Source organism: Mesitornis unicolor, unplaced genomic scaffold, assembly GCF_000695765.1.
Source record: "Mesitornis unicolor isolate BGI_N332 unplaced genomic scaffold, ASM69576v1 scaffold16914, whole genome shotgun sequence".
NCBI lineage: Eukaryota > Metazoa > Chordata > Aves > Mesitornithiformes > Mesitornithidae > Mesitornis > Mesitornis unicolor.
In genome coordinates, this window is record NW_010178217.1 from 28,303 (window position 1) to 54,654 (window position 26,352).

At 38.2% G+C, this 26,352-nt stretch overlaps 1 protein-coding gene across 1 annotated transcript in view; it reads left to right on the forward strand.

Annotated features, from left to right (window-relative positions):
• Positions 1-8,759: 8,759 nt before the first annotated feature.
• LOC104538982 (E3 ubiquitin-protein ligase Midline-1) overlaps positions 8,760-26,352 on the forward strand; it is a gene marked incomplete at its 3' end in the record, with an annotated part of 77,984 nt that continues 60,391 nt past the window's right edge. The window contains exon 1 of the mRNA XM_010182381.1: positions 8,760-9,476. Coding sequence (XP_010180683.1) covers positions 8,817-9,476 — 660 coding nt within the window. The remainder of the gene's footprint in view (positions 9,477-26,352) is intronic.

The window sequence follows — 26,352 nt, forward strand, 5'->3', positions numbered from 1 at the left end:
AACACTAAAAATAGTTACTTGTTAGTTGATGAAGTCATAATTTCTTATGTCCATAATTTCCTTTTATATCTGGAATAAATAAACACATCTAGAAAGTGCAGATAACTTAATCCTGAGGATAATCTAGAATAGTTTAAATAAGGTGCCTTTAGAGATGCCTATTTCTTTCTATTGACTACCAAGGAGAGCAGAGACCAGTTCAGATGAATGCCACCCGTTGTTCCCTCAGAAATCACTTTGCAGTAAGAGAGAAGAACTGCTAGTGATTTGCTGCGAGGTATTTGCAGATTTCTGTTCTGGTCTACAAGGCCAAAAAATGTTCGTAAAATCATTCTGCTAATGAGATCTTCCTGGTACCCCAGTCTCTTCCAAGTACCCCAAGGTGGGCTAGCAGAAGTGTGCTCATGGTGACCCTAGTAGTATGGGAAACATCTCAGAGCAGGCCTCGGAGTCTGATGAGGGCCCCTGTGAAGGTTCTGCTCCCCAGATGGAGGACCAGCTCTGCCAGTTCCCATTTTGTTACTCCTGGGCCCAGGAAGCCTGAGCTGTGTGTTTCATGTGCCAGTGACACAGGTTTCTGTCAGAGGTCTAAAATAGATTACTTTCAGAGCGCAGATATAATTTGTTCCTTATTCTCCACCCTTCCACAGTTCACAGCTAATTTCTTCTTCTAATTACCTGATTGCAATCCTGATTTTTAAATACACCATTGATCTTATGGAGTTCAGAGTACTGAGAATACAGAGAGCATAAATTAGAAGGAGCTCCTCCATGTTGCACAGTGAAGTTTTTTGCAATTGCCAGAATCTTTTTGTAGTCTTTGCCAATGTGCAGAATATAACTCTGAGAATGTATCTTTGTTCTTTTAAAAAATATCAAAAAACTTCCATAGGTTTTTTTAACGATCATTTATGAGGAACAGAGAGCAGGACAGCAAGAGGCTAACACTGTGCCTTATAATAGCAGAGATAGCTTTATAAACACAAGTAGCTTTAGTTAGTCCAAAGAGCATCTTTCAAGTAGTTTAAATTCAGAGTCCTGTGTGGTGGGTGGCATCGCACCTTCATACCTGTTGTAGTTCTTGACACATTTCTTGTTGCTATTTTAAAGGCTCTCTGTGAAAAGAAAGCAGATCTTGGAGTTCTTCCTTGTAATGTCATTATCTAGGTGAAGGCAATGATTATGTATATAAGTAGTATTTATGATTCCTTTTACTTAGCTACAGGGAAAGAATTCACAGGACAGCTTGTGGCAATCATTTTTTAAGCCACCCTCAGATCTTCCCTGAAAACTTGCAGTACCTTAAGGGCCCCAGTGTTTCCAAGCTGCACTAAATTACGTATCCGTGTGTGTGAACACATATGACTAGAAGGAATGTGCTGAACTATTTCAGGTTATTTCTGTTGCTGTATCATCTATGCTAAAGATCAGGGAGTACCGCTTCACCTAAGGCATTACACAAGTGAAATTCCCAGCTGGGGAAATGAGAGAGATTTCCAGCTCTACTGTGCAACCAAAGCCCTGTGAAAACTGATGAGTTTTTGTATTTACTATTTGGGTAAAATTATTTTACCTTCCTTTTGTTGCAGAGTAGCATCCATCATCTAGGAAGCTCTTAGCGTGAAAAAAAAGAGAAAAGAATTTGTGTGGTATTTAGCTATTTGTCCCCTTTGACAGGTTTTTGGGGTTGCTCCAGTTGTTGCTTCCTATATTGCAGTATCTAGATCAAGATGTGAACCTGATTCCTAAATATTTGTTGTCATATGGTTATGATATACCTCAGGATAATTACCAGTTTCTCAAACGAAAAGTGTGAATTTAGTTGAAGAGTTTTTTGGAACAGACCTTCAGGCATAAATTTGTTAGGATATTGCTGCTGATGCCAGTAGACCTATGCTGATTCATGGATGCAAAAGATTAAACAATCCTTTGCTTTTGTTCCCTTCAAGCATTTTGAGGAAATATTCAATCTTGTATCTAAAGAATGTAAAGCTACAAGAGTTGCAAGAATGCAAAAAACCAAAGGTCAAAAAGCACTCTAAATGTATTCTAGTATAGGTTTATGCATACATGTGTAATACTGTATCTAATACTACAGATAATACTAATTCAGCTATTTATTGATTGCTTTGGGATTTACAGGACATGATCTTTTTTTTCTTTGCCTTTTAGCTTTTGAGACTCAGTTGTTGTTTTAGCTCCCATGAGAAGGAACATGTGATTTGTGCCAAAGACCTTAATTCTGTGAGATGTTCTTGTCTCACTGAATTACATACAGGATTTGGGGTTTTGAAAATATATTCTCCTACTAGCAAAGGTTTCAACCAAAGAGGGATGTTGTGTTGGCTTTACATCACTACAAACAGCATACCAGATGTGCTTTTGCTGTATTAATCTCCTTTAAATGTTGCAAACAACTATCTCAACATCATGGAAACACTGTATGTAACTTGCTGCTAGACAAGGCAGCTAATCGTTCTTCTGTCACTAAAAATGTATGCATAGGATAAACTAGTCCTTTTCTTTTATGTTGAGTATTTGTTTTTGCATATCAGGAGCTGTTGAACAGCACTATCCTTTGAATATTTATTAATTTGCACAGCTTTGATAAAGACCAGTGGGAAAACAAGTATTTGCTTGCTTCAGGATATGTGCAGCTTGCTTTCTTTAGCATAATAGAAATATTCATTAAAGATTTTCGAAGAAAAAATTCTGAGTTTTGTTTATCAGTTCATTTTACACTACTTGCAGAGGTTATACAACTTACCCAACAATCTCACTGGCTGTGCTGCTGGCAATCACTAGCATCACAAGTGCTCATAGACTTCAATGTCTGTGCTACAGAAGGTAAAAGCTGTAATGGACTTGAGATGAACTGGGCTATGAGGCAGTCCATTGGCTTAATCACATCTGAAATGTTTCTTGAATGTGATGTGAAACAATCACACTCACTTGTTGGAAGGAAAAGTTGTCTCCAAGACAATTTTGTGTATATCCTAGAACAGGATAGAAAATGGCAAAAAGAATAGCATTTTCTTTCTTTCTTTCTTTCTTTCTTTCTTTCTTTCTTTCTTTCTTTCTTTTTCTTTTTTTTCCTAGAGCTCACAGAAGAAATTGCTTTTTTTTATTGCCCATAGCAGATTTTATGACAAGAACATAAATTTAAAATTATCCTTTTATAGTGCACTTAACAGAAAAGTACTGCCACTTCGAAAACTACAGCTGTGTACTATGATAGTAGCCTGCTTAAGCACTTACCATATTTTATTCAGGAGTAGTGTGTGTGTTGACTGTAATTTCTCTTGCACTATAAACCTAGGATACATATATGTATGCACACACACATGCATGCATACATGCATAATGCATTTTATTACCTTTCATACTTACATGTTCATATTTCATACAAAATTTCATTTCATATTCATATAATGGCAGTTTAAAAAATGTTACTTTCTAACTGAAAAAGTTGGCAAGTGTTTTCTACAAAAATACTTGATCTTCAAGTGTTTGATCTTTAATTTAGCCTGTGGTTTTGTCTCCGTTTATGAACATTTCTCTATATGAGTTTGGAGGACCAGGGCTGAAATAGCCTTACTATGCCATTTGGTACTAACTTTAACAAAAAAAAAAAGTTAGAAAATATTATTAGGAAAATTGCTATTCAAACCTGCTTGGGTGTATTTTGGCCATAATTTGCCAAAACATGATAAACTGTGATTTTGCCGGAAAGATAGCATATCAAGGAATTTTGGAACATGCCACAAGTCTGGCTTTTTTGCCCAGTGCTGTTTGTTGTTAAGATGCTTAAAATTCTCAGAATGGCCTACAGCTCTATTTCCTCCTTCAGTGTCACTGAGTTCACTATAATTTAAAAGTTCTCTGATGCAGCTTGAATTCATTCTATGAGCTCCACCTTTACTAGAGTGGAAAGCAGACCTTTGTAGGACATTCTCTTCCACCACTTTTTCACTCCTGTTAGACCCCTCTGAAGGCTGTAGAAGCAGCTGGAATAGAAAAGCAGCAGGAGGCAATGTGTGGCACACTAAAACATTGCACACTAAAACATTGCCTGCTAACTTTATTCTAATAGCTAATGATTTATTCTGCATGGGGAGAATTCTGTGGTGTTTAGCTGACAAAAAGTGACCTCGGTATACTGGAATTTTTGACACATTCATTTTTAGTGTAGTTCTATATTTTAGCCATTTAACCTCAGACGTTATATTAACACTTCAGAAATACCATGTTCTAGCTTGAATATACTGAGTTAAAGTAAAGAATGTTCTTTGAAGATACAACACTATAATTGCTTTGTTAATACAACAAATGTAAATGAATATTGATCTTACTGATCATCTAGCTAACACCAATGAAAAACAGTTAAATGTAAAGACCATGTCAGGTCACCAGTCAACCTCCCTAGTGAGTATAACCAGTTAGGCTGAAATGTTCTATTCAGATCCAACTTTAAAGAATGGTCTTAGCCTTCCTGAAGCATTTTATTACTGTAGCATCACTAGGTGCTATGGTGTTACTGCTGGATATAAGTTTTTTTCCCAAGGAGATTAGGAGGATAATTGTTTTGGACATTAATTACAATTTTCTGATTGTCATTTGAGTGCAGGAGCCATATAGGGGTATTGGCTGTGAGAAAAGAACAGCTTCACGTAGCAGTATCTGGTTTGCAATATCTTTATAACAGCATGTGATTTCTTCAGTATATAGAAGTGGATTTCTCCCTGTGAGGAAGTGCTTACAGTTCTGGTTCATAGAGGTCTTCCCCCACCAGCACTTTCTGGTATTTTTATCCTGCTGCTTCTATATACCGCTTTCTGCCCTTAAAGCATAGAGATCATCCATAACACTGGCAATGAAAAATCAGGAGTCAGCCTTCAGTCCACCCTGGGCTGATTTCAAGGCCACCAAATCACCAGAGCTTCCTATAAATACTAGTGTTTCAAAGAGCGACGAAATGCATATTTTATGTCCTCTTCCGGTGATGTGTTTTTGGGCTTTTGATTACTAGGGTCTCATTGAGATCAGCGGTAACAGTCTTCTAAACTTTGGTAGTATCTCTGATCCATAATTTCTCAAGTATAAAACAAATGGAAGGTGTAATACAGCATTTTTGCATCTAGTAATTAAATAGCTTGACAGATTTTTATTTCTATTAATCTCTACTGGTACTTAACATGTAAAAATTTATCTAGTTCAGCTTTAGTTTTAATTTATCTTCTGTCTCTTTACTTCTGAAAAGTGTTGGGTGCACCTCCGTGCAACTGAAGGCAGTAATACCATCTGCAAAATACGTCATGCTGAAAAGAAGAGGTACAAAGATGCTAATTCTGCTAGGATTAGTAGAAGTCTTACCATGAACTACATAGAGATTGGGATTTCATTTACTGTATTGCTTACCACATATTGCATAACTAATCTTTGTATGCTGGGGAGATGTCAGTTCCAAAGTTACTTAAGTATGTTTTTGATTTTTAAACACTTGTCTTTTGACAGTCACTTTTACTTTGATATCTGTTCTTAAAACTACCTCTTGTGGGTAGAAAAATAATACCCATTTCAATGACATTTTGGTAATAGTATAATTTTCTGTCAGTAATACCATATTTTTGCAAGTACAAAATTATGCACTCAAAATTCCTTCTTTCCTTTCTGTGTCTGGAGACTGCCTATGTGGCTTTCAGTTTATAGGTCATGTTGAATGTGGAATATAACCATGTGCATATATAAACCATGTGTATTGAGTTTCTACCTAATCTTCTAGTTTGCTGTAGCTATGGATTCTCTACCACTCTCAAGAAAAAAAAAATAAAATTATTGAATATGAAACTTTAACGCAAGGGCCAGTGAGTTTGCAAGAATTTGTAGCTGGATCAGCAGCATGCTTTGTAGTTCAGGCACCAACCTAAAAGTAAAAGCAGAACTGTGGTTGATTAAAGAGTAATGTAGCCCCTCTTCCATGCCTCTTAAAGGATCCATTATTCAGTCCCAGATGCAGTGTGTTTTGACTTACTGGCAACTGCAAAAGAAAACAGGGAAATGTCATTTTTTGGTTTCTGTCAGTGTGCTCAATTTTGATTACCTTGGAAGATAGGCTTTTATTCCAAGACACTTACAGTCTAAGATTTTGGCAGCCTTGCTCATACTGAATAGCATTAGTCAGGGCTAAGCTGCTGCTCATTCAGGTCAGTTAGACCAGAATTAGTCATCAGCTGAAACAGTGGTATTTGTGTAGAGCCACAACAGTGCTTCGAACACCTTTCCATGAGGCAGTGATACAAATGGTTTTCTGCTGGTTTTATCTTTTTAGCTGTACCTTACTTTTTAATGAGTACTATAAAAAAACCACTTTGGTTAAAAATAATGGTGCTTTAAGAAGGAAGCTGAATGAATGAAACCTTTTGACACACCAAAGAGCGGAAAGGATTTCATACAGAAAGGGTAGCATGGAAGACAGCTCTGTATCCCAAACATGGCCCTAAGAAACAAACCCGAGAGGTTGGCAGGTTTTCACTGAACTGCCAATAGGTGAGCAATGATTAGTCTGTCTTTTTAAAACGTTGTCTCCTGACAACCTCAAGTCCTCTTCTCCTGTTCCCAGTGCAGCATTCAGCTTGCAGGATAAGTGAATGATGAGGTACACAGTTGTGGTGTGGAAGGGATTCAAACAATGTGAATGAGATTTCGATCTTCTGGGACTTCTATGATACAGAAAGTGAAAAGGAGGAAAGACAAACTGGTCTTCATTTGCAGAAAAGGCTTTCATCTTTTCTGTGCTCTGGGGCTATGGCTGAGGAGAGAGGAGGGGAGTTGTCTTCTTGCTTATATCAAATTGCCAGGCCTTTAATTTTGACCAGATGCACCATACAATTATGGCAGCTGATGGATAGTTATAAATGAATTAGTCTTTGGCAACCTGAACTTTATTTCAAGTAAGATCAGCATCACAGAAATACAGGAAAGCAAATTTTGTGAGGGGGTCAGTGCATTTTTTGAATGCTCAGATTTCTTGGCAGAATAAAAAGGCGCATTATTGCAAAGAGGCAAAGTATCCCAATTTCTAAGCATACCTCTGGAACAGACGCCTTGCTGCTGTTCCCACAGAGCAGCAGGACTAAATACCGATGGGCAGTCTGAACCTCGCCTCTGTTTGCTGAACTCTCCTTTTTGCTGTGGTTCATACTGGGGTTATAGGTAGCATTCCTGTCACTGCCACCGCACTCCCCACACTAATTGTCATGAGGTACAGAAGGTTCAAGTGTGCTTGGTTCTCAAGGCTGCTAATGAGCCCTGAGCTCTCCTCGCCCTTAATGAGCCAAGGTTTGTTTGTGGGGGATTCTTGTCCAGCCCTCCTGTTCCCTGGTCAGGGGAGGAGGCAAGGGTTCACACAACTGAACAATGACTTTACAGTGTAAAGACGATGCAGCTGTGCCATCTGAAGCCGTCCTCAGTTATGAGCAACAAAGCTTAAATAGATTGTACTGTGAAGAGGTACAGCTCTGTGATTGTGAAGCAGGGCCTTTGCTTCTGCTTCACTGACCTGTCTGCTTGCGGCGGCGACGGGCCCTTGACAGGAGCTTAGGCAGGGAGAGCTACGTAGGGCGACTCTTTCAAAACCACTCTCTGTAACGCCGAGCACAGGAAAGGAAACAAAATGAAGTTTCAGTTGATCTCTGACAGAGGTATACTGCTGCCTTCTCGAGGAAATCCCATGCCCCCCATTTAAAAGTCATTGATTCCTAGTCCACTTCAGGTGATTAATGAGGCTAGTAAAGCAAGCGGTAGTTCATAAGTTTTAGCAATAGAGAGTGCTCACACAAAAGTGCAAGCACACATGCACACAAACCCCTGAGCAAATCACACATTTCACACTCTTACTTTCTAGAGGCTCTTCTTGTATTATAGGTGAGGATCATGAGAAATCTGGGCTAAACTACTGTTTATCATTTGCTCCATCCACCTTTAGGCATTTCAGTTACAATGCTGTGTGATCCTTTGGCTATATTTATCTTTCTGCAAATATGTATGTGATGTAAGTTTGTGCATATATGTACAGGTACATATGCACAAAAGTATAGCTGTGTATGTTCTTAAAATACATAGGAGGAATATATTAGTATAAGATATATGTATGATATATACAGTATGTAAAAAGATATCACATGCTTTCCTAGAAACATTATTCCCTGCATATTTTCAGACATATATTTACTATTGCTGTAATAGCAAATGAACATTTCAATCTGTGAAAATAACTGTTAATTCTAATAGCAGTGAGAGACTTAAGGTTATTGGTTATAATACTCCAGACTAATCTTTGCACAATGCTATACAAAGGTGAAGTTTTTTTAAAAAAGTTTTACTAGTAGATTAGTGAAGCTAAAAGCAGCATCTGCAGAAGAAATCTGATTTTACTGTAATAGACTGTTTGAAGGTCATCATTTGGGGTTTTAATAATGCACAGAAACATCTGCTGTTTTCCTTGATCGCATTAGGAAAAAGAAAGAAATTGAGAAGGAGCTTTTCGTTTGGCATTCTTAAGGGAACAGAGGCAAGAAAAAAAAAAAGCAGTCCAGTTTTAAATACCTTGATGTGTGCATGTGCAGGTTCAAAACTTTAGATTGCTCTCCCGCCTGGCACGGTGAGTTGATAGCCCCAGGAGCAATGGCGAAAGTTGACAACCCCCCACAGCTGACCCCTCATGTTCTCCCTCGCCTAATCGAATTTTACATGTGTTTCCAGATAGCTGATCAGCTTCCCTGGATTTCGCTGACACCACAGGAAAGCTTTGCCTGAAGATGGAAACACTGGAGTCGGAACTGACCTGCCCTATCTGTCTGGAGCTGTTTGAAGACCCGCTGCTGCTGCCTTGCGCTCACAGCCTCTGCTTCAACTGCGCGCACCGCATCCTGGTCTCCCACTGCGCCACCAACGAGCCAGTGGAGTCTATCACCGCCTTCCAGTGCCCGACCTGCCGCTATGTCATCACCCTCAGCCAGCGCGGTCTAGACGGGCTCAAGCGCAACGTCACGCTGCAGAACATCATCGACAGGTTTCAGAAAGCCTCAGTCAGCGGGCCTAATTCTCCCAGTGAGACCCGCCGGGAGCGGGCGTTCGATAGCAACAGCATGTCGTCCTGCGAGAAGGTCCTCTGCCAGTTCTGCGACCAGGACCCTGCCCAGGAGGCGGTGAAAACCTGTGTTACCTGTGAGGTGTCCTACTGCGAGGAGTGCCTGAAAGCCACTCACCCCAACAAGAAGCCGTTCACCGGCCACCGGCTCATTGAGCCCATCCCGGACTCTCACATCAGGGGATTAATGTGCTTGGAGCATGAGGATGAGAAAGTTAACATGTACTGCGTGACCGACGACCAGTTAATCTGTGCCTTGTGTAAACTGGTCGGGCGTCACCGTGAACATCAGGTGGCAGCTTTAAGCGAGCGCTATGACAAGCTAAAGGTTAGTGCTACCTATCAGCCTTTCTGGCCAAGCAGCGTGTGGTTGGGAAGTAAAGTGCCCTTTGGTTGCATGCTAAATTCCTCATTTGGGCAGGAGTTGGGAAATATAGGTGCATGGTCTCTAGTCGGACAAGACACACTTACAGATTTATATGTCCATTTGCTCATCACCATTGAAAAGGTGTCAGTTTTTGCTTAAAGAAAGATTCCTCAGTTTTGTTTTGATTTTTCTATAGCTATTGTAAAGAATATGAAGCATATGCTACTGCTTAGGTGAATTTTCTTATCTACCTACGGCTTTATTTGTGGCAGCTGGCAAGGCTTAGTGCTGACTGCACATACACAGAGGCTGACTGAAATGTCAGGCATTCATTGCATATGCTTTGCTGTTGATTATTTTTCATTTGGTTGCTTTCATTGTGAAAAGTCCTTCGCGTTGCTGCTAACAGGAGATGCATTTATCTGTGCTGGCTTCAGGGCTGCCAGCTGCCTGCCCAGCCAGGGAAACCGAATGCCGGCTCTGCTCTTCCCATGTTGCCTCTCACTCGCATTCGCAGGCGGCGCAGCCCTGGAAACAAAACCAAAATTGTTTCCAAGCTTCCTGTGGCATTCCCATGGTTCGAGGAGTTCCTGGCACATCCCCTGCCAGGTAGCTGTGTGGTTCTGCCAGCCCCCTGGCTCTGCACAGGGTGCCCTGGATGGGGTGGCAGTGGGCAGCCAGATCGCAGGGGGCTCTGGTAGCTCTCTGGGCTGCTGGGGGAGACACAGATCCCACTGAACAGCAAGACCATGGAGTGGCCTCCCACCCACCTGGATGTACATTCCTCTCATGCCAGTTTAGGTGCTGCTGCAAAGCAAAGGCAGGAATTAAGCACCCCATGCTTTCCTCCACCCACTCCCTCCGGACAGTCTGCATGTGCCTCTGCGTAGCTGGGGGGGAATTTTTTAAAGATGGACTGCAGCCAAGAAATCTGGAGGGAAAAGCTGATCTGTCAGCCTTCCCACATGGAATTTCAGAGCTGGAAAAAGAAACTAAATTAACAGGTTTAACTATCTCAGAGGGTTTTCTTAAAGACCTTCAGCCAAAAAAATGTGGCTGCACATGTGTTTATGATAACTTAATGTGAGTGCAGGTGAAATCTGCATGTACACGCTTTGTGGGTTTTGTGCCCCTATGCATGTGCAAACAAGCAGGTCATATTCTGTGTTTATATTAACATAATGAAAGATAATTCTTTACCTGGAGCTCATAACTTCCTTTCATCTCTTAAAGACACTTTTATTTACTAAGGAGGAGTTGTTATTTTTGCTTTCTTTCTTTTTTTTTCCTAAGCTGGTTTGTTATTTTAATATGTAAGAATCTACCCATTGACAAAATGGCACATGAACTATAAAAGTGAATAGAAGGTGCGTGGACTTACAGTGCTTTTCAATAATCCAACAGGCTTATATCCTTAACAGGTGCTACCATTTTAGGAGGCTACCAGTGGCTGAGCAGTTGTATTGTTTATCAACTTTACATAAGTAGGAATGCACTACTTAACATGAAATACTCTCAGGCTTAAATACTGGATAAGTGTATTTTTGAGGATGTCAATAAATATTAAACATTTCTTAGTGTTGATGTACTTAGATATGGCGAGTCTTGAAAGAAGACTTTAAAAGGCATTTATCTTCTCCTGACATCTTTGTCTTTGTATTGCAGATAGAAAAAATAAATGATGGTATTTTTGCATGGTCTAAGGCTTGGCTGTGCCAAGATGCCTAAGCAAACTCTGAATGGGTATCTCAGGCAAGCAGCATTGATGTTAGATGTTACACAATTTAGCTACCTTGGCAGAAGCCTAATAAAGTACTTTCCACCAGCCATCTCGAAGAGTAATTCAAGTACTAATTTAATGGTTAGCGTAGGTCTGTGTCAAATAACTTTCTTTCTAGTGGCAACTCCTATCATTGTTTATAATATCTGCACATTTTATTTTTTGAGGTGTGGGCTTTCTTTGTACCCAAACTATCTAAAACTACTTTATACAGATAAATATTAAACTACATGAAATGGGGTTCCTATCTCCTTTGTTATGAGGAAGCCTATTTCACTTTGCTACTGCCAGCGATGACATCAGTCATACCAATTATGGCAGCAGTTATGACACGTTTATGCTTTGAGCCCAGGAGCAACATGCTAGGTGGTTTCCATCCATATCCAGCAACCATTCTCTGTTCATAAGAAGGTAACCTGAAAACTATGTCTTTCTTTTCCTCATTGCCTCTTCAAGCTCAGATAATTATACTCTTTTATATATCAATGAGATTTTAAGTTCCATAGATTGGCATCTATCCCTCGGGAGTGAAGGAACAATACCTGTTCACACCAGGGTTTGGTAGCTGAGAGGCAAGAATTTCAGGTCTGTTTTCACGTTCACGTCTCCTCCTTCATAAGTGGTGATACAACCCCTTGAGTCACTGGTCGTGCTGCTAATGTAAATCTGAGGTATGAGCTTGCAGATGGTCTTTGTTAATTTACAGATAATGTGCTGCGCCATTGACAAATTTAATGTTCAAGTGGATCAGAAAATCCCCACCTGAAAAAATAGGTTGTTGCTTGCTATATTGCTGCTGCGGGGTTTTAAAATACATGGAGTTTGATAGATAGGCTATCCAAATCTTTAAAAACAATTCTAAAAGAAGGAGCATGCGGTAGCCAATAGTATAGTGGATTCATTCAGAAATGGATGGTTAATTGTATCTTTAAAAAAGTAAAGCAAACTGCTTCAAGTGACACCTCTTTCTTGTGATTTTTCTTTTAAATCGACACATCGTTGATGCTAACAACAGCAACTGGTGTTGCTCTGGGTGTCAAGCTATGCTAATTACTTGCATTCTCTTCCAGCGCTGTTACTAATTATTTAAACAATATCTCACCCTTCATTAAGCATAGGACAAAAGATGCTGTTACAATCTAGCTCCTTTTGTGGCAAAATGAACCCCTTTAATTAGGAGTTCTGTACACTTGTCCAACAGATGCGTCTACACTTTAACAGTCAATGTAATAACAGTTGTGGACATCTGAACATGAGAAAGTGTTTTCCTTTGGCAGCTACTGCTCCAACACTGAGAGATGCTTTTCTTTCTCAATTTGTGCTGGGGCAGAGGGAGTTGAAGGCACTCGTGTTCTTCCAGGAGTGATCTTTTCTTGCTTAGCTACACAAACACATACCTTCATGCTTATAGTTGGTTTAATGTATATAGATGTGTTATTGGGTGTTTTTTTTTAAGTAGATCATAGACAGATGCATATTAAAAATGGAATAGCGATAAACCATGGCCAGTACAGAAAACAGGAAATATCCTGGTGATACACTGAATTTACGAGGTGGCGGTCAAAATTGTGGTATTAATTATTATTTGCTGTATAAACAGTGACAGCTTTAAAAATAGAAACTGCAAATGCTTATGCTTACCTCACCATATTATCTCAGTGAAAATATTTATAGCTAATTCCTTTTGATACTGTTTCTTTCTGCTTTTTTTGGTTGCAGTGGAAAAGAAAAGACAATTGAAAAGTTCATTCATTTTTTCAGAGAAAATTCATAGAAATCACCATTGTTCTATAGATATGTTTATACTCAAGAAGATTATAAGAAAAATAAGAATATAAGGGCTATTTTCAACAGCAGAGAATATTTAAGGGAGAAGTTACAAGGTCTGGATGAAAAGGTATTTCCCATTTAATATTAGCAAAGAGCCATGAAGAGGTAGAACAAAAGAGGAAGATCTATGGTAAGTCATATTTTTAAGTGGTGTAAAGCAAGCATAACTCCACTGAAACCAATATTTTAACTCAGCTTCATATTTACTGAGAATGTGGCCACTGACACGTATATTCTTGCCAAAAAGTAATTTTGGCACAATTTTCGTACTGCTTAGTCAAGAAAGATCTTTTGTTGAATCGAACTGCTGTAGGTCAGCTGTGGTTCTCCATGTTTTTGTTTGAGTTTTATTAGTGCTGACGTGTACTGGGCATGTTTAGGAAGGCAGGGCAGGCTTCTGAATGACACTCAGCAATTCCAGGAACAAAAGGGAGCTTCTTGTTTGTGTGGTTTTCATCTAGTTTTAGTGGCAGAATCCATGCACTTCTGTCTTTCCTACACTGTAGATTCAGGATGCAAGGGCTTGGTTTTCTACGGTGTCAATTCAATTACTCACAAATATTTTTTTGGTGGGAAGCAGCCATAAACTGTATCTATGTAGAAACAATTGCATTCGGCTCTTATAAGCCTACTTTGACTGTGTAAAGGTTGGAGTCTTACTTGGTCAAGTACACAGTTTCTAAAAATAGAGCACAAAAATAGGTCTACTTCCCTGCTATGTTTATTATGAAATTAAAAACTTTTCCTATTTAAATGTCTTTGCAGAGATACTGGCAAAATATGTGTTCAAGCTTTCCAACTATTTTTATTTGGCTTTGTTTTGTAGTTGCAGCCAGATCATTAACTGGTATACTGTGATACCATAGTAATCCAGCATTTACATTATTGTACATATACTCGTACAAACAGTTGGGTTGACAATCCAGGAATATTGGTTTCTGGACTTACATATTAATATATTATGTGCATACATGTAAATATGTGTGTCTATATATTTTTCTCATTTTATGTGCATATTTATAGTGCTTGTGTTAGTATATAAAAACAATACTACATATGTTTGTATTTGTGGGTATGTAGACTTGTTTAGCATAGAAATACATATAATTTCTAATTATGTCTAAGTTCATGAATGTCTAGGATCTTGAATTTGAATAAATACATATATGCCTATATTTTAAGTAAATACATACACTTTCATATGTATGTGTAGGTCAGTAAAGATATTTTGATCACATATATATACTACACATTAATTCTTTTACTTGGTATCAATTTTATTATTCAATGCATATATATTTTTTTGTAGTAGCTAAATATTTTCATGTTTCCCTGAGTACCCTTAACTTTACTAACTTCCTATTTAATGGAAGCTATTTACACTAAAAAAAAATCCAACTGATATGTAGAGACAGAGTATGTCGCTTTTATAGTGACATGTGTTATTAAATATTTAGGTAAGTGCCACTTTTCCTTATTAATAGACTCAGAGCATAAAAAGTTACTTTCTATAGTGCAAGTTATGCAGGTTTAACATATAGTTAAATTACTATATCCAACCTGACAAAATGTGCAACTTCTAGACTTTCACTATTATTAGATTAGATGCAGCTTGATATTATTATTAGATTAGATAGTGATTGACATGTATTTAAGTGTATTAATGTTCTATAAAGTTAACATGATAAATAGTTACATCTATTAGTATGCAATATTATCTGATATTAGTTAACCCAGAAATAGGTGCAAAAATATAACAAACTGTCTGTGCTTCAGTATTTGCAGAGTTCCAAAAATATTTGAATGTTGCATGGAAGATGATCAATGTAGGAATGAACTGTTTTACTACCAAGATTTTCCAGCCACCGTTGTTTTATTACATTAATATGTAAATATTGAGGTAGACTTTCTTTACTTTAGTGTTGTCTCAAGTGGCTGCATTCTCCAGCTGGTATTTGTTTGATAGATTTTAGAAGAATAATAGAAAATGTCAATACGGTAATAACATTAGTCTTTTTTTTTTTCAGTAAATTTTAGTCCAGTTTAAAGTTCCTTGTGTTTATGATGGTGGATAATGAACTATGAACTTACAATAGTTATAAATAAAGTCCTAGGAGATTGTTTTTGTCTTCTGAAGATCCTTTAAATAATATAATCCATAGTTTTTTAAAACTTACTTTCAGAAATTTAACAGTTGGCAAGTCTTTGAAAAATGTTCACGTTACTTATTTCCTTCACTTGTTAGCGGAAATGATGGTGTTGAAGGCATAATCTATTCAGGAAGAACAAGATAATTAAATCAAAGTGTAAATAGTACAGCATTATTATCTTTGTTCTCATGACTCTGGTTTCCAGGAAAGCTAGATGGGGCATTAAGTAAAATGTATTTTCATACTTTTCCGTGGATCTGGTCCAAGGTGTTCAGATAATGGTCTTTAAGTCCATTTTCTAGCTCTGAATTTGCTCATTGTAATGACCTCCTGAATGACCCTTCTTTGCTTATGCTTTTTTTAGATAGTAAGATGCTTGAGAGTTGGTAGTGAAATATGATGCATAACAGACACTTCCTCAGAATGAGAATTTGTATTTAAACAATAAATAATAACACCACAAAAATAAAGCAATAAAAATGGAAATTAAGCAAAAAGATGAGGTTATGGGCAACTAACGAACTGTTTTAGAACTGTTTTAGAACTGTTTTAGAACATTTTAGTGGTGAGCGCAGGCTGATCCTTTGTTTAGGAAATGCAGTGTCTGCCTACCTGCATAACAATAGTAGGGTTGGAAAAGTTTCAAATGAATAACCTTTCAAAGGCAGAACACTTACAAGTTTTAGCATAACAGTACATTTTCTTATAACTAATGAATAAAATGAGTAAGCTAATTCTTTTCTAGCTTTACCAAGGAATGATAAATCTAGTTGGGGGTGTATAGCTAAGAACACAGTAGGCTAAATCTCCCACTCCTCAGTGGCACTGAGAGGTGTGTGAAAGGGTATGAATATGTATGTCTATATGTTAGGTATGCACATTCTGAACTGATTTCAAGGTATAACCTTATTTTAATGCAAATATTTTGAAAAAACAATGTGACAGCAAATTTTCAGACAAAGGTGAAGGTGGTTAATAGTATGCTTTAAATAGGAAAAAACCCACCCCGAAACCTGGATGCAAATATGCCCTCTTTATTCAGCAAAATGTATGCTTCCTAGCACAATGATAGTACTTGCATGTATTCTCAGCACTGTGAACCTCTACATAGGGATTCATACCAATCAGAAATGGTGCCCAATTTGGAAAGCCTGAATAGTTCATGAAGAAGGAATCTCCTCCAGAAGGTAACAAACTGGAAATATATATTGGGTTGCTAAAGCACACTTTAGACTTAAAGCCTGATATGGATGATAAGGCTGTGTGTTCCCTCTTGCTCCCACATGTGCGTTTACCTCTCCCCAAAACCAGCCATGCAGCCTCCATCTCCCTTGGCCGCTCTATGCAGGAAGCCTTTTCTTTTGCTTGGAAGGACGTTGTTGCTCCCAAGAATGAGCACCTGCACTGAGGACGTAGGGTGAGGAGTTTCCTGTCATTCACAGCTTTCTCATCTAATGTATAAAGCACTCTTTCAAATCAGTCAGAGCCTGCTGTTTTTCTAGTCATCTAAAGTCAGTGAAAAATTAAGGAGGAGGAAAGAAAATGTAAAAGTAGATTATTGTATCATACTGCGACTGTACTGAGTTATTCCTAGACCTTCTGTGCTTACTTAAGCAATTCTTACCATTTAACTATATAAACACTTAGCTGAAAGCACATCGTCTTCATCCATATAATGTTTAGAACATATCAGGCAGCTAATAAATTAGTAATATATCAGTGGCTTTCTTGGCATGCCTTGATGACACCAGCAGGATTGCTTTTCCTAATTTCTGCAGACTGAAGTAGAATTATCACTTGTTTTACTCATTCTCCTTTGAATGGGGTGTTAGCCCTATGCAATATCTCAGTTCACAACTGTGGAAGGGCAACACGGTTATTTTAATGCCTCAGACAAAAGCGCTTAAGGGACTCAGGCTCTGAACTGCCTCTGTACCTTACAGGTACCCTCTGTTATTGCTTACCAGTCTGCTTTCAGCTGTCCCCACTTGTCAAGATGTGAGACTTTGTCATAGATAGAATTGCACAGCAAAATTTAGAAAATTCTGTGCTGCCTGCTAGCACTTGGGTGTTTTCGCATATGCCTCATCTCCTCTGAAAGAGCTCTGTGAGATTCTGAGAGCTTGAAACTGGAAAGAAAAAAGGACAAGAAATTAGTCCATAGTCAGAAGTATAGTTCTGCAGAAATATTTCCCTATCCATCCTGTATATGACACTATTGCATTTCCAGAATTTTGGGTGTTTGTATTGAATGCATATTCTAAGTTACATCAATGTGACTTTGAAGGCAACCGGGTTTGGTGTGGATTGTTTGGTCGTTTTGGTTTGACACCCCCCCCCCCGTGCTAACGTTTGCATCTTTGAAGAAATGGAAGTCTTCTGCCAAAATGTAATCTGTCTACTCTTTTGAAACCTTGCAATTTTAACTTCCCTGCAGTATGTTGGCCAGAATAGTTAAAGTAACAGTATGATCCTTTAAATTTATATTACAGTATGAAAGGGATCAAATTCAGCACAGATGAGAGATGTAACTGGAGTGCCTATGGCTAGATTTTTTCTTTTGCAATTTATCTGTTTAATTAGTTGCGATTTTCAGAATGATCTTCTAAACTATAACAGACCCCTAATCCACAGCCTTTTAGCAGCCCACAGAACATTGACTGCAGAAACCAAACACTGAAAATTTGAAAAGGAAAGGATATTTTGGCAGAGCAGTATGCAATATACAACTTCATACCTATATGGAAGTTGAGGTGTTTTGAAGAAAAAAAAAAAAAAAAAAAAGAAATCTCTGTGGGCATTTGTGGCTTTGGGGTAGACAGTATTCCGCTATACTACCATCTTTGCCAACTGCATCTGTAAAGTATAGACATGATTTTATTTAATTTTACTACGTTAATTCCCAAAGGCTCAATTCAAAAAAAAGTCTTGTAATATAAGATCTTGTACAAGTATATGAGACGTAATCCCAGCTTCAAGGACTATTCGTTCAACTGTGCTTAGAGCAAAATATGAAAGCAAGCATGACAGGTACGTAGAAATTTTATATGGTCACAGTAATATTCAGGCAAGCCCTTGGCATCATGTAAATGGGTAAGATTAAATAAGAAAAAAGTTTTAAATTAATATTGGCTTGTTCCACTAGACAGCAGAAGAACTAGTATTTGGTTTGAAACACAATATTTTCGCTCACCCTTGTCAGTACACTGAAAGGCCTGGATTCTTGTGCCCTTCATTTAGGAGAAGAGGTCTCAGTGCAGCTCCTGGCTCTGTACGTCCCATCTTATGTGCCAGTCAAATAAAAAATTAATTCTGGTGTCCAATCTGGTGTTAGTACAGTACTCTCTTTTGACTGAAAACTTACTCTTCCTAATTTGAAAAAAGAACTGAAATATGAGAGATTCCAAAATGTGAGAGAATCTTCGATATCTTCTTCCATCTCATAAGTGTTTCAGCCTCTATTTCTTAATGAAATTGTCATTTTGATACCACATTCATTTTCCAAAGTGAATTCTAAATAAAATTAAAATAAAAACCTGGTACAATGAGAAGAGAACTTTCATGTACCATATACAACAGCTCATATAAATGACAATAAAATGTATAGTCTTTTCTCAAAAGCTAAAGGTACAAAGAGGCCTTTCTGATGCCATCACTTCCCAGTGCCATACTGCACAAATAATTTCTTACACCATTACTTAATGTAAGCTTACCAGTTGTGGGTGATAAATGAAAATGGTTAATACCAGGACAGATGAAGATGGAAGCAGTGATCTACTGTTAGGCTGACTGAAGAGATGGGAATGAGTGGGATGAAGCTCTTGGGTCCTAGGACTAATCTCAGGATGGGATTGTTAATATACCTCTTGTTCAGGAATAGATCTAAAATCACGAACCACCTTGGCATTTTTTTTCCTCTATTGTTTCCTGTAATAGCACCTGTAATTCACACACGTTTTAAAATACATGATTCAAAGTTATTAAACTTCCATTTTTTCCTCAGAAGATGAACATTAACCTGTTCAGCTACAAATAAGCTGAAACATCTCTGATGCCAGATAGTACTGGAAGATTTCTTAGCATTCTCAGAGTATCGGAGCTGAAGGAAACTGGCTAATTTGAAGCTGATGAAGAAAAAAAATAGTAAAAGTGCTTCCCTGATCAAAATAATCAATTTTCTTACTTTTCTATAGAAGTATCCACATATATGCAAATCAAACTTAGACTTGCCAAACTCTCCTGTTTTCCTCATGCAGCTTATAGTGATATTTCATGCTATCTGTGAATAACAATGTCAATTCATGTTTGTAATATGTTTGAATGTCAGATAAGTTTTCCATATCTATGTCTACCTGATAGGTAAAATTAGTTAAAGGTGAAAACCAAAAGACATCATCTTTCGTTAACTACTAGAGGAACAAAAACATCCTCTGACAAAGTAAAAGAGAAGAACCTATGTTGCTGTATTGGTTATATAGATTAACATCCTTTTGGTAAGCACCCAGTGGGTAGCTTCCCCACTGCAACTCAGCTCTGCACTTCTGGAGTTGTACTGGCTGTTTTAAAATGTGAGGCTGTGCACCCCAAGCCTCGTTATTTGCTATGATACCATCAAACTTTAAAGGAGATTAAAGATGGGCAGCTGTTCACATTGTATGTGTTTCATGGTAGAAGCATTAAGCGGACACATCACACTGTAGCTAATGACAGTGTGTGCAAACTTTAGTACCAGATTAAGTGAGCAGCATATGAAGAATATAACTCATTCAAAGTGAATTTGAGTGATATCTATCTTAATAATAACTTACTGAAGTGGAGAAATCATATTGGTCAGTATATGGATGATAGTTCATCTGAGCAGGCATTTAAAATGTTTTATTTGTGGCCCAAAGACTCTAAACACATACATGCAGGAAATCCCTTCAAGGGAATAATTGAAGGAGCTATTAAAACATTACAAATAATATTAGAATAATTTAGGTTGGAAAATACATATAAGACCATTGATATTTGATCGTCATAGTACGTTTTCAAAAAAATTAAAATCTGTCAATCCAAAAATAGATAATTTTCAATGCCTTTCCCAGTGTACCAAACCTGACTATATTCTGTAAACTATAAAAGAGAGGAAAATATATGTGCAGATATGAAAGAGATTGGTAGAGGTGAATGCCTGAGGGTGAAAGCCCCTGTGTTTTTCCAGTAGTCATGGACCTTCTGGTCGCTGTATGATCTTTCCTATGATTCCTGCTTCCCCCATGTAGATGGCTGCTGGGGCAATGAGTCACTCCAGGATGCCCCTACCAGTACTGGGGCTCTCCCATTGCAGGGGGTGTTCTTCACCTTGGTGTCAGTGAGCTGCATTTGCTTTCCTGTGAGTAGGCGCTTGCTGTAGGAAAGCTAGCACTGAGGGTTAAAACTCAGCTATACGTTGAAAACTCTGCCATGTGAGTGAGCTCCTGCGTTGAGGCCCTTTTTCATCCCAGGAGATGATAGGTGCCCACTTACTGAAAGAACCCACTCGAGATGCCTGGTGAGGTTATGCAAACTTTTGGTGAATTTAGATGATGTTGCAATTTTCTCCTTCATGTGCCTTAAGTATGGACAGATACAATTTACAATCTACAACTTTAAAAAAATGCTGCAGCTTGGGGGGCAATGGGCGTTATATTCAACATGCAACAATGTTTTCACCCTCTTTTGAGCATTTCTTATGATCACTCTTGAGGAAAAAGTGACATTTCCACTTAGATCCACCAATTAGAGCAGCAACCATGAAGGCTTTTTGTGTTTTTTACATTATCTTTCCCTCTGCTGAATTAGCTTTCTTTTCAGACTCGGTGGACGTGAGCTCCAGCTTTCCTGAAATTCTGATGAACTGAAATTCTTATGCAGGCAGGATGCTGTGAATTACTGTAATACTTTTTGGGTAAAAATATTATTGGAGGAACTTTTTTTTTACCACTTTAATTTACATGATTACTTCCAGCTTTGTCCATATTTATAGAAATTGAAAACCTTTAAACATATAGTGAATTACTCTAAGTAGTACCACCTCTTTAGTTAATTTAGATTCTTCTAATGTCTTCTGTTAGAAGAGGCTGGAGAAAGGAGAAAGGGAAGAATAGAAAGGTGATAAACAAATTAAACCTTTTTGGAACATGTCTGAATTTTGAGCAGTTTTAAATGGGTTTTTGCTCTGTGTAAATCAGTTTGCACATTCTCACTTAAAAGCAATGTAATTTTTCAGTCAAGTGAATCACTACTACTCTTTAGGAAAAAACAAACAAACAAACCTAAGCAAACAAAATTAGTTTGGAGTTCTGCTTTTAAATATCTTAATGCTTAATTTCAACACTGTTAAAGTCAGTGAAGGCTTTAGATTTTAATGCATACAATATAAAATCAAACCAATTTTGAATAAATCAGGAAACTATTTTTGTAATTGTTGTCTTTTTTGTGTGCAGAGTTGGGTGTTTGCAGTATAGGGGTACAATTGCTGGTTTGCAGGTAAGTGATTGTCACAAATTACAAATTCAGATGTGGGAGAGCATATTTTGCAATGACTCTGCTTATAGTTAGCAATGAAACTCACTCCAAGGAAGAACAAAACAGAAGAGTAAAGGTGAGGATGCTTGGGTTTTATGTTTGTTTGGTTGTTTTTTTCTGACGAATTCTAAGCATGGTAGGAACCTCAGTTCACTCTGAAGTTCAGGGCAGGAGTGCCTCATTGAATGACTCCTGCCTGCAGAATGGGCTCTGAATCTGCTGTCACGTGTTTTCCTTGGAGGAACTAATTTCCTTCCTGAGGAGGTCGGCAAGGTCAGGCAAATATCCGATCTGGGAAGCTGCTTGTATCAGGGCTGCTCTCTGAGTCGTTGTTTCTACAGAAAAATTAATAGGGAAGGTCTGGCAGAAAGCCTGCAGTGTAGCTCAGTGCTTCAGTCATTGGAAGCTGTATTAACTGGCATGCCAGGTAGAAAAGTGTTATGAAGCTTTCAAGTTTTTGTTCTTTTATATGGTAAAGAAGAAATTTCAGTATTCTCGCTTAAGAGTCACAATTCATGTTTTTGGTTTCCAGTGCTGTGAAGCAGTAAGAGCTTGGTAGTGCGAGTAAAAGGCCTCCTGTCCAGTCTTAAATAATTAGTCTTTTTACTACTTTTGCTTTATATTATGTTTACAGTGTAGACCAAATTCTGGCCTCAAGCATACCAGCAGAATCCCACATTGCTTCAGCAAATATTACTGGGTTTTTTATTATTCTTACTAAGTATTTATTAGGTACTTATTATTGATTCATTGTCATTTTTCTTATTTATACTGTTAGCACAAAGAGTAAAATCACTGAACTTATTTAACAAGCCTGCAACTGCCAAAAAAATGGTTCACCCTGTTAAGTCATTCTCGCTCTCTTTCCTGCATGCTACTGCTGTCCCCAATGAAGCAGGTCCTAGCTCCTGTGCAACTCTTTGGTGAGCAAATTTCTTGCCTTTTCTGCTGGCAGCGAGCGGCCCCAGCAATGCAGTGATGCAGGTGTGCATGAGGTGGGACTGCTGGGTTTGGTCCATTTTCCCCTTCTTTAAGCACCCAGCTGTCTTCACTGACCGCACAGGTGGACTCTAGGAAGACTGCTGTGCTAGATGCTGATAGTAGATGCGCTGGTCATGTCCCTAAAATACAATTTCCCAGCAGCCAAATCAATCTAATGGCTGGTTTAAGGGAGTCCAACATTTTCCACCATATCTGTGCCATACCTGTCTGATCCCACCCAAGGTCAGTAAGAAAAAAAGACTCTTCATTGTTGGTGAATAATTTTCTGGATGTCGAGCAAGTTGAAATGGCTCAATGATGGATCAGACTTACTCTGGTTCTAGCACAAAGTAGAGATGAGGATGTTACAGATTAGGACAGGGAGGAAAGTAATTGAATGCACTTTAAATATTATCCCAAGCAAGGAGAAGTAATTCCATTTATAACCCTTAACTGTGCATAAAAAGGGGATATAGGAACTTCTCCATGTCCAGCTCCATTATAAGCACAGACCACTGTCAAGGTGTACAGATGTGACTCTTGACATTTAGTCAACCTTTCAGAATTTAAGGAAAGCTGAAAAAAGAAAGCTTTCTTTTTCCTTGTGTTGTTAAGTGGCCAAAAAGTATTTTTGCCAATAAAATCAACTGTACTGATAGACAAAAAATAATCTACAGAGGTACAAATGTGGTGCTATAACCGTGCCTATACAAAGACTTTTTCAGTTCAAAAGTTCCCTGCAGAAGTTACACTCCTCACATGGTGTTAGCATTCTGACAAAAGCTTCTAATGTGAAGCTGTGGCTTTTGTTGGGAATAGTGGTAGGAGAACAGATTTGATCTTTGGAGGTTTTTACCTCCCTGCTATGAATTTTGCCCTATGATTAGGCTTCATGTCACCCTCTAGTATGTGCTTAGAGCTTACTGTAAGTCCTCCAGACAGTTCAAAAAAATTGAACAATATTTCACAAATCTGGCTTAAAGTTTGAGCTTGGAAGCAGTCAGAGAAGTAATTTGGTTTAGATTTCCTTGAGAATCCTTGCTACATTTCTGGAAGGGATATAATCCTTCCTACTTTGGGAAAAGTTCATCCATGAAAAATATGGTAAAAACTAAGGTTTTGTTATTTACCTATTTATCTTGATTTATACACATGGCTTTTGAAATAGTCCTGGAATATTCCTTAAAATATACTGGAATGGATCTGTCTGTGTAACCACAAACCAGCAGGATTTCAATAACTGAGCTGCAACAGGTGTAAATATATCTGATTTTTAAGAACTCCTGTCAGAGCCTTCCCACTTTCTCACAGACTACAGAATCAAATGGGCTTGGGAGTCATGCTCACTAAAACAGGGCTATTCTAAACTAAATAAAGAGCAAAATCCAAAACACATCAGAGCTAATTCACCATTGTTTTCACCATAAACCATAATGAATCCTCATCAAATGAATGCAGCTGCTATGGTGCTGTATCCAAAATAATGTAATTAAACTGCTGCTTGGGGAATTTTAGAATATAAATTTGGCAGAGACTTGTTACTGGCAATTTGACAGTGAATCATTTATAATCTTATCCAGAGAGGTGATCCTGCATTTTGTCATTCTAAGAACAGAGAGAGGAAAAACAGAACCAGGATGACAAATGGCCAGACTGAAATCTGAAACAAGAAACCACAAGAACTTAAGGCTAATCCAAGCCATGCTGGAAAGCCTATTGGGAAGGCAAGGGAAGGACAGGAGGAGAAACCTTAGATGAGCTACATTAGAAAAATTCTCCACTGTGCTCCGCAGTGACAAAGGTCAGTGAGGAAACAGGGTCCAGCAAAGGGAGCCTGTGGGAGCCACAGCTTTGCCACTGTCAGAGTAAGAAGAGTCACAACCTCAAAGCAGTCAAGGGAAGCTCTGGGGCATCATGCCCAGAGTTGGCTCGTCCTTCCTCCTGCTCCCCTACAAAAACATCCCACTGGAACAGGTTGCCCAGAGAGGTGGTGGAGGCCCCATCCCTGGAGATATTCAAGGTCAGGCTTGATGGGGCTCTGAGCAACCTGATCTAGTAACTTGGAGAAAGCAGTGACATTGGGCAGCTTGGCCTCGTGTGGTGGCTTTTCCTAGAGCTGTCAGGACCCAGGCTGGCACACAGAGATACAACACACAACTCAAACATCTGTAAAAACTTTCATGATGAATGTGTGCTGAACACTCCAACATTGACTTTGCTTGGGCTGTTTAAGATCAAACAAGCAGTCATTAAAGTGCCAAGAGTTATGATGAAGTGACCACTACAATCCTTTCTTGGTTACAAAACTGTAGAACTAAAGCCAGTGTCATCTTGTCTCATCAGAAAGCAGGTTTTATTTCTAATTTGCATTAAAAGTGACCCCAAATTAAATTCTAATTTCAGGAGAGAGTAATTTGCATTGGAGCCAAATCTGAGCCTTTAAAAGTTTATGTTTAATAAGCCTTAGTATGCCCATTCTAATTAAGTATATGTGAAACATTGCAGCTTAAAGCATACTTTAGTTTAACAGCTATGTTTATTTTCCTTTATATGCTAAGTAAAGCTCCTGGGATTGTGTTTTCAATATGAATATTCAGTATTATGGCTTCAGAATTGGATATCCATGAATATTTAACATTACGTGTTCTCAAAGGAGTTACCTAACACTTCAGCTCAGGGATAGCTGATCAGATGAAACCAACAAAGTCCTTCACATTATCTTCAAATAAAGTCCTTCACTTTATCTTCTAATTTTTATATATTTTTTTAATTCCTGAGTGCATAGCACTTACTGGCAAAGTTGCCCAAGCAGCAGCTGACAGCAGTGCCAGCAGAACTAATTGCAAAAGGAAGCAGAGGAAAGAGGAAAATTTCAGGCTTTTTAAGAAAAGCTAAAAAAATAAAATCTTTTACTAAAGAAAGGAAAGCATAGAGATCAAATGTTGAGATTAACAACTAACATTTAACAGTAAAGTTCACAGAAACTCTTTGATGTGGAAAGAACATTAAAAATATTATAAGCAAAGAGTTCAGAGGTAGATGGGAATCCCTATATGTGTGTGTGTGTGTGTATATATATATATACACACACACAAATATATATATATATATATACAGACAAACACACACACATATCTACTTAGAGCTAAACTTTATTTTGAGGTTTAATGTTCTTTCTATCCTAAATTGTAAAACAAGAGGACAAAATGAACCTGCTGTATCCTTCTGTTGCTCAGCATTGGGCAGTAAACATTCTTCTGGGTGGAAATGAAAAATAGTTATTAAAGCCTACATTTGGCCTCAAGGCAAATGTTCCAGAAACATAAATCTACTCTAGCAACAGACTGATGTCTCCCGAATTTGGACTGCCAGAAGGGGAAGTGAAAAGAGAAATAGGCAGGGTGGGATTTGTAGGTCAGTCACGGATTTCATGTAATTCATTTGTTTATGTAGCTTTGCAAACCCAAAGCTGTCTGAGATTTAGAAAAACAAATATTCATGTCTTCTCAGAGGTTTGCCAAATGAGAGAGTGCTGGCAATCTTAGCG